General features: G+C 35.0%; 1 protein-coding gene across 2 annotated transcripts in view; it reads right to left on the minus strand.

The window, feature by feature from the left end:
* Positions 1-10,000, minus strand: part of LOC106882633 (tensin-3) — a 255,983-nt gene that overhangs the window by 205,250 nt on the left and 40,733 nt on the right. For both annotated transcript variants that reach the window (XM_089356522.1, XM_089356521.1), the window contains exon 2: positions 2,391-2,447. In XM_089356522.1, coding sequence (XP_089212648.1) covers positions 2,391-2,441 — 51 coding nt within the window. In that variant the 5' untranslated portion in view covers positions 2,442-2,447. The remainder of the gene's footprint in view (positions 1-2,390; positions 2,448-10,000) is intronic.

Genomic DNA, 10,000 nt, shown 5'->3' on the forward strand with positions numbered 1-10,000 from the left:
ATGTATATTTGTGTCAATAAAATACTTCCACAAGACGGCGAGCTGGCAGAATCGTTAGCATGCCGGGCGAAATGCTTGGCGGTATTTTGTCTGTCTTTACATTCCGAGTTCAAATTCCACTGAAGTCGACTTTGCCTTTCGTCCTTTCGGGGTCGACAAATTAAGTACCAGTTGTGTACTGGGGCTGATCTAATCAACTGGCCCCCACCCTCAAAATTTCAGGCCTTGTGCCTTGAGTAGAAAAGTATAAACTATGATAGGTGAACAGTGATATGGTGAGCGATTACTGTAATTCTGCAATGGACTGGTGTACCACCCAGAGAGTAAATATATATACCATGAAAACCCGGAAACTGACTCTATGAGTCTATATGACTCCGGAAAGATCTTTATCTTTATTGGAAATATTTGGTGGAAATTCTATAATTTATATTCAATGTGATAAAACATTAGATGTGTGCAGGGAACAGAGGTGAGTTTTTGGAAGAATGGCCCTTCCCCTGAACTATTTAGGGGCAAGAGCCCTTCTTTCAAGAACTCACCTCTGTTCCCAGTACATATCTGATGTTTTATCACATTGAACATAAATTATAGAACTTCACCAAATATTTCTAATAAAGATAAAGATCTTTCCTGCCACTTCCACAGGTTGCATGCTTGTGATGGCTTAAGGTAGATGTGACATGGGCAGTGACAGTCACAATTCTGCAACAGCCCAGGTGACTACATTCCCTATTGTTGCTCTTCTTTATGAAATACTATCAGTATTTATGTTTGGAAACTGTTTGGGACACAAGCATACACACACACATAAATTTATTTACCTATATATATATATATATATATATATATATATATATATATACACACGATTTCACATCAAAAATCTTGCAAAACAAATATATATATATATATATATATATATATATATATATATATATATATATATATATAGGTAAATAAATATATATATATATACACGCACATATAAATTTATATATATATATATATATATATATACACACACACACACGCATACATATATATGTTCTTTAATTCTTTCAGTTGTTTCAGTCATTTTACTGTGGCCTTGCTGTAGCTCCATATGCATATATTTGTACACACACATATATATGCATGAGTGTATATATGTATATGCATGTATGTTTGTATGTGTATATGTATATGTGTATACACACACACACACACACACACCTACATATACATACCATGCTATCATGGAAGGCAGACGTTAAACGATGGTGATGATATATATATATATATTTATATAATACATACATATATATATATGTCTGTATAATCATGCATACATATATATGTATATATATGTATTTATGTAGGTATATATATATATGTGTGCGTGTGTGTGTGTGTGTGTGTGTGTGTATGTATGTATTTATTTATGTAGGTATATATATATATATATATATATATATATATATATATATATATATACACACACACACACACACACACATGCATGCATAAACATACACAAACGCATCTCAAATGTGAATATGTGCATATGTCAATGTTTATTATTCATACAAATTTGTAAACATATATGTGTACTTACCCATGTGTGCATTAGGGAGTTAGTTGAAAGGAGAAGTTGAAAACATGTTTATGTGTAAAACAAAATATGAGATTTTTAGCAGTGAAAGTGACATGAAATGTCTTCATTCTAGATTTGAAACCAAGTTGTAATCTCAACTTACCAGCAGTGTATTTTCATTTACTCATTAGATTAATATTACATAAAAGCATAAAAATATAATCCCAACAAATAATCATTTATAAGATTAATATTACTTAAAATATAAAAATATGATTCTGACAGATACCCATTTAATATGCATGAAATATCAACTCTTGATAAGCATTAAATATAACCATGAAAGATAACCATGTTTATAAGCATCAAATAGCCATGAAATATAAACTCTTAATAAATATTAAATGTATCCATGAAATATAAACTCTTAGAAGCGTTAAATATAACCATGAAATGTAATTGTTTATAAGCTCTAAATCTAGTCATGAAATATAAACTCTAATAAGCATTATATATATACATGAAATATAAACTATTTATAAGCATTAAATAAAATCATGAGATATAAGCATGATGGATATAAAATGTGTAAAGATTATGCTGGCAATATTGTGAATTGATTTATGTTAGAATTAGCTGATTAATTAATTAATACAGAATGCAGAAGTAAGAGAACCGGTTGTCAAGAACTGGTAGCCGACTGACTAAGACCGAGACCGAAATCAAAAGGCCACCACTACTGCTATTAAATAGTAGAGCCGCCACCACCACCACCACCATCACCACTGTTATTCAAATAAACCAGTAACCTTACCTTTTTGCCGTTAACCTGAATGGTAATTTCCATTTTGTTTGATGTCAACATTTGTTACTGTAGCAGAGAAAGACACATAAAGAGACAATGATGCTTCCCTTGAAGAATGACAAGTACTGAACTATTTTACACACAGATTCTTTCTTTTATTTTTTTTGATGTCAAAAATGCAATAATTTTCCAAAAAATTACTTATCTTAAAAAAAAAAAGAAAAGGAAATAACTGGTTATCCGGAGGTTGAGAAACAAGTTTGAAGAGAGAGAAAATAAGGGAAACAGACTACAACAAGCAACAGTATGTGTGTGTGTGTGTGTATGTGTTATTTTTTTTCTTTCCTTCTCTCAGTGAAACGAAATAGAAGGAATGTGCTGCTTCCTCTTCTTCATTTACTCCACCTTCACTGCATTCCTTTCTCTGATGCAGACCAAGAGGTGTGTTTCTGCCCACATTTGCTACTCTGGCGTCACCAGTTTTCTGGAACCTTCTTTCATTATTTATTCACTCAATTATTTGCTTGTTATTTAGGCTCTAATTACTATACACAACTTACTGAAACAGCACATATATATATATATATATATATATATACAGATATATATATATATGCACATATATACATATGTGTAAGTTCTGCATAATTAAACCCAGCCTATATGTCTATGTATCTTTTTTGTTACTGTCTAGCTGTATATCTATTACTCCTAGTACTAATTATTATTCATCAGTCTATTCATCTATTTATACAACTATCAGTAGCCCTAAAGTTTTTAACTTTAAGCCCGAAGAACTACAAGCAGTTAACATACACAGTCAAGTAGGTTATTCACAACAAACCTATGTACTTTCTAAGACACTGCTTATTTCTAAAAGTATATTTACAAAATTGTAAGTGAAATACCTTTATGAAAAACATATTTATTATTAACATTCAAACAAGAACTTAATCTTTTTGGGATTAAGGGTTTTCTTATCTATTTAACCCTTTAGCATTCACATTCAGATTACTCTGTCGAATGTAATGCTTATTTATTCACATTGTTTTGCGTTAATCATGCAGTATCACATAACTTTGAGCTTTTGATAAAGTGATTGTTTATTTCTAGAAGAACATTGTAGGGTAGGTGTGAGGGGTTGGATCTGGCTGTTTTGAATATAAAACAGGTAGAATAATTTGGTAGATATGACCTGCTTAAATGCTTTAGGGTTAAAGTTCTGTTTTTCTATTTCTTAATCTATCTGTGTGTGTGAGAGAGAGAGAGAAAGAGAAGATAAAGAAACAGAGACGGAGAGGCAGACATGCACACACACACACACACACACACACACACACACACACACACACACACACACACACACACACACACACACACACACAGCATGCGTATAGTGACTTAAAGGACATCAAAATAATTTGTTTTAACACATTTTCTTTTACTTAAGACAATAATTCTATAATTATAATGACCTAAATCTTTAAGTAACATTTTGCTGCTCTTTCTCTCTGAATGTGCACCTATGCACACATTTACGCAGTCATGATCGACTGTGTATATGGGTGTGTGTACGTGTGCGTGTGCATACATTTGTATATACAAATGCATCCATTTGTGAACGGATGAATCTGCTTTTCTTGACACAGGCACTAATCAAGTTGTCAAAAAGACATCATACATAAACATATTCATACAAGAATATACACATGCATATACATACACAAATCATTTGTAGATACATATACACACAGACATATTATTGTTATGATGAGTTTGCTGAACTGTTAATGCATTGGACAAAATGCTTAGCAACATTTTTTCCAGCTCTTTACATTCTGAGTTCAAATACTGCCAAGGTTGACTTTGCTTTTCATCTTTTCAGGGTCAATAAAATAAGTACCAGTTGAATACTGAGGTTGATGTAATTGATTTATTCCTCCTCTAAAAATTGCTGGTTTTGTGCAAAAAATTTGAAACCCTTCCTTTCAGGGTTGATAATATAGGCCTCTAGTAGAAAGGATTATTATTATTATTATTATTCATGGTGAGCTTGGATGTTTTATATTCAGAATTAATGTCCTTAATACTGGGCCACAACCAGTTTCCTTAGATAGCATGGACCTTTCTTACAATCTTTGCTCTTCCCAATAGAGTAGATTTCTGAACTAATGCAACTCTTGTAGTTACACCAATCTCAATAAGGGAACTGTTTAGTCTGTTGGTGTTGGTACCTAGGACACCTATAACAACTGGGATTACTTTCGAAGAAATCCTCCACAGCTGTATTTTCCTGGCCAAATATAATGAAATTATTGTGTTCTCCGGTGCACTACAACACATCAAAGGTGCATATATAGTACATAGAATTATGTACAGAAGTCAGGAAAGTGAATAGCGTAAGAGTCATGATATACATGTGTTCTTGTGTATGGAGGTGGGGATATCAGGTGTAGTGTTGGTGAATTTCAGGAAGCATGGAGGTTTTAAAGGATGCAATGTCTCAGCAACTAACAGCTGATGCAGGTAGTTTGTTCCATGCTTCAGTGACTTTGAGTGTGAAAATATGCTTCTGAAAGTCATAGGAGCTGTGCTGTTTTCTGACTTTGTAGGTATACTCATGTGTGTTAGACACATGGAGCTTCCTGGTATTTACCTATTTTTTCCTGTTCTTTGACTGCTACATTCATGTTCATAGATATAGTCACATCTATGATAATGCACTCATTTTTACCTTTATCCAGAACCATAATATCTGGTTGCTTGACAAGAATTTTATGATCAGTCTGCTGGCAGAAGGATTCACATGCCGGACAAAATGCTTAGCAGCTTTTCTTTTGGTCATATATTCTGAGTTCAAATACCACCAAGTTTGCCTTTTATCCTTTCAAGGTGAGTAAAATAAGTACCAGTCAACTACTGGGTCAGTGCAAACAACTACCACCTCTATCAAAATTGCTGGCCTGTGCCAAAACTAAAAAGGATTACTGTGACAAACAGTCAGAATCATTAGCATGCCAGGCAAAATGCTTAGTGGCGTTTTGTCTGTCTTTACGTTCTGAGTTCAAATTCTGCTAAGGCTGACTTTGCCTTTCATCCCTTTTGGGGTCAATAAAATAAATACCATTTGAGTAATAGAGTTGATGTACTTGCCTAGCCTATAGCCCACACTAAATTTCAGGTCTTGTGCTTATAGTATCATGTAGAAGTTACCTAACATGAATGGACTAGTTATGTTTTATTTGGAAATTGTTGTTCACATCTGACCAAGAGTAATGGTGTAAAAAATAGCTATGCAGCACATATCTGAAAACACAAAGCTGATATTGCTCTAATGAAACAGTTACAAGAACGTTAACCAAAAATCAATAAGACATCAAAACTAGTAAAGTGGTCTCCTTTTGGAATTGGCCAGTCTTTTGATGCTTCATCCATGATCGTATGCCTAACCTCCTCTGACCACGTATGCCTGCACTATCAACGGTTCTCAACATTTCCTTTCCAGAACATCAAAACAGCTGACATTGTTTTAAGAACATCATAAGAACATCATATGGTACAACTCTTTCCTTCACACCAAAGAAAACGTACATACATACATACATACATACGTACATACATACATACATACATACATACATACATATATAGCATAAAAACTATAGTGTCATCTTACACAATGTATTTATATATATTTATATATATATTTACATCTTTTATATTTTATTTCTTTCAGTCTTTAGAGTGCAGCCATGCTGTGGCACCACCTTGAAGAATTGTAGACGAACAAATCAACCTCAGTATTTATTTATCTTTCAAGCCTGATTCCTATTTTACTGACCGCTTTTGCTAAGCTGCTAAGTTAAGGGTAAGGTAAACACACCAACACCAATGGTCACTCAGTGAAGGGAGGACACACACACACACACACACACACACACACACACACACACACATAGAGAGAGCAAATTTCTGTTTATCAAATCCACTCACAAGGCTTTGGTCTGCCTGAAACTATAGTAGAGGGCATTTGCTCAAGCTTGCACCCTGTGGGACTGAGCCTGGAACCATGTGGTTGGGAAGGAAACTTATTATCGCACAGCTATGCCAATATATATATATATATATATGTATATATATATATATATATATATATATATATATATATATATATATATATATTCTATTTTTTCATTCTTTTATTTGTTTCGGTCATTTGACTGCGGCTATGCTGGAGCACTGCCTTTAGTCGAGCATATCGACCCCAGGACTTATTCCTTGTAAGCCTAGTACTTATTCTATCGGTTCCTGTTGCCAAACCACTAAGTTATGGGGACGTAAACACATCAACATCAGTTGTCAAGTGAAGGTGGGGGGACAGACACAGACACACACACATATATGACGGGCTTCTTTCAGATTCCGTCTGCCAAATCTATTCACAAGGCTTTGGTCGGCCCAAAGCTATAGTAGAAGACACTTGCCCAAGGTGCCATGCCATGCAGTGGGACTGAACCCAGAACCATGTGGTTGGTAAGCAAGCTACTTACCACACAGCCACTCAGTATCAGCATCATCATCAGTGCACAGGTGTGGCTGTATGGTTAAGAAGTTTACTTCCCAATCACATGGTTTTGGGTTCAGTTCCACTGTATAACACATTTGATAAATTTTTCCTACTACAGCACCAGACCAACCAAAGCCTTGTGAGTGGATTTAGCAGGCAGAAATCATGTGTGTGAGTGTGGGTGTATATACATGTGTGTGTATACACATGTGTGTGTATACACATGTGTGTGTATGTGTGCATGTGTGTGTATGTGTGCATGTGTGTTTTAGTCTCCTTGTGTTGACATGACATGGTGGTTATGAATGAGGATCACTGTTATACAAGCAATATAATTCATTTTCAATATTCTTTAAAAGCATTCATCCATGGAAGTATTACCCTGCTTGGAAACAGGTAACAGGAGGGGAGTCCAACTGTAGGAAATCTGCTTTAATAAACTCTGTCCTACCCATGCAAGTATGGAAATGTGGACAATAAAACAATGATGATGATATGTATGCACCACCCCCACAAACATATGGGTAACTTTGTAAATACACGTACACTCACACACACACACACAAACATATGGGTAACTTTGTAAGCACACACACATACAAACACATATGGGTAACTTTGTAAACACACACATACACATACACACAGATATACATATATTTGAAAACACACATGGATAACTTTGTAAACACACACACACATACACACACACACATACACACACACACATACACACACACACACACATACACACTCATAAATACTCGCACATGTATTTGCCTACAATATACCGATTGAAAACACCAGTATTCAATTAAAGAATGCAATATTAGATTATAAAGCTAGTTGAATTTAACGAAAAAAAACGGAAATTAAAAGTTGAAATTTTTACAGAAATAATTTTGTTTGAAAGACATCTCTGTAAGAATATGAACTTTTAATTTTGTTCACATACACACACATACACATAGATTCATAGATTACATATTGGTTCCATGGTAAAATGCATCAAGTAAACTTTGTAAAATGAATGGTGTTAGGAGAGGCATCCAGTTATAAAACCCATGATAAAAATTAGAGGGAGATAACTCTAGAAAAGATCCATCTAACGTATGCAGCATGGAAAATAGATGTAAAATTTTTTTCATGACAATATATCCTGAGGTCTTCTTCAGTCAAACATCAACACAGAAACTACAGCTAAATGTATAGGCATATAGATGCAGATACATGTATAGTCAAGCCAAAACAATTCAGATGCAACCTAATTTTTAAATCTTAAACAGGTGAGTTCAAATTATATTTTTAAATTATTTAACAAAAAAGATTGAGGTAAGTATCCATAACCATTTTTTAGGCAGATATTGATGTAGTTAATGTTTAATTTCAGCTTCTGTAGCTTGATATCTTTGAAGAAGACATAGATTGAGAAGGAGATTGAGAAAACTATCATCCTGAGAAGGTGCAGAGTGTGTATAAGGACAAGATACAGTAGGGGTGATAAAAAAGAAGGCACATGTATTAAGAAGGCTTGAGCTGAGATGATATGCAGCCTGTAAGATAAAGTGGGTAGAAGCAGGGCCTTCTTAACAATATTTTAGGCCACCAGGCATATCAGTGCATTGGTCCCTAAAGTATTCATCTATTGACAGCTCACTACAATACACATAGATCAGAATTTGGCCCTTATAGCTGTGGGGACCCTGGGTAACTATCCATTGTGCTCATGCTTTAAGATGGCACAAGGTAGAAGCTGTTGTAATATCGGTTTCTATTTTTGGCTCAAGGTCAGCAATTTCCGAGGAGGGCATAAGTTGATTATATTGATCCCAGTACTCAACTGGTACTCATTTTATCAACACCGAAAGGATGAAAGGCAAAATCAACCTTGGCAGAAATGGAACACAGAATGTAAAGATGGATGAAATATCACAAGGCATTTTCCCTGGCATGATAACAATTCTGCTGGGTCACTACATGATGTAATAGTAGTTGGCAGAAGGTAGTGAACTGGCAGAAACGTTAACACACCGGGCGAAATGCTTAGTGGTATTTCATCTGTTTTTAAGTTCTGAGTTCAAATTCTGCCGAGGTCAACTTTGCCTTTTATCCTTTTGGGATTGATAGATTAAGTACCAGTTCTGTACTGGGGTTGGTCTAATCGACTGACCCTCTCCAAAATTCTGGGCCTTGTGCCTAGAATAGAAAAGAATATTAGTTGACAGAATCATTAGTATGCAGAGCAAAATGCTTAGAAGCATTGTGTCTGCCATTCTAAGTTCAAATTCCACCAAAGTTGAATTTTGCATTTCATCCTTTCAGGGTTGATAAAATGAGTACCAGTTGAACACTGGGGTTGATGTAATCAACTTATCCATCTCCTATAATTGCTGGCCTTGTACCAAAATTTGAAATCAATATTAGTTGAAGAGATAAAACAGAAGAAACAGAATGTTTGCAGGTTTGCCTTGTGGCTTGTTGGCAAGTCATTTAATACAGTCATACAGTTATACAAACGGTAAATGATCTAATTAGTCATTCAGTTATACAGGTAACAAACTGGCACAGTCATTAGAGCATTGGGCAAAATGCCAAATCTCTACTCTATGAGATCAAATCCTGTTGGTTTCAACTTTGCTTTTCATCTTTTCAGGGTCAATGAAAAATGTACTAACCCAGGATGTTGAACTGGTGCTGCTGCAGCTGCTGCTGCTGCTGATGATGATGATGATGAGGATGATGTAAGTATGTTGGACTGGATATCTAGCAGTATTTGTTTAGGGCATAGCTTTCAACACCCAGATTCCTTTCACAAGCTATTTGTCAACTACTGTAGAAGACCCTTGTCCAAGGTGCCACGTAGTGGGATTGAACTTGCAATCACGCAGTTTACAAAGTGAACTTTTTGTCTACACATCTACGTCTGTGCCTATGTGCCTAAATCATAGTCCATCTGCAGAAATGTGGAAGCATGCCGGGCTGTCTGATGATTGTGCTGCTGCTGCTGAAGATGATGATGATGATGATGATGATGATAACATGATGATCATCA

The sequence above is a fragment of the Octopus bimaculoides genome, chromosome 8 (assembly GCF_046866305.1).
Source record: "Octopus bimaculoides isolate indiv1 chromosome 8, ASM4686630v1, whole genome shotgun sequence".
NCBI lineage: Eukaryota > Metazoa > Mollusca > Cephalopoda > Octopoda > Octopodidae > Octopus > Octopus bimaculoides.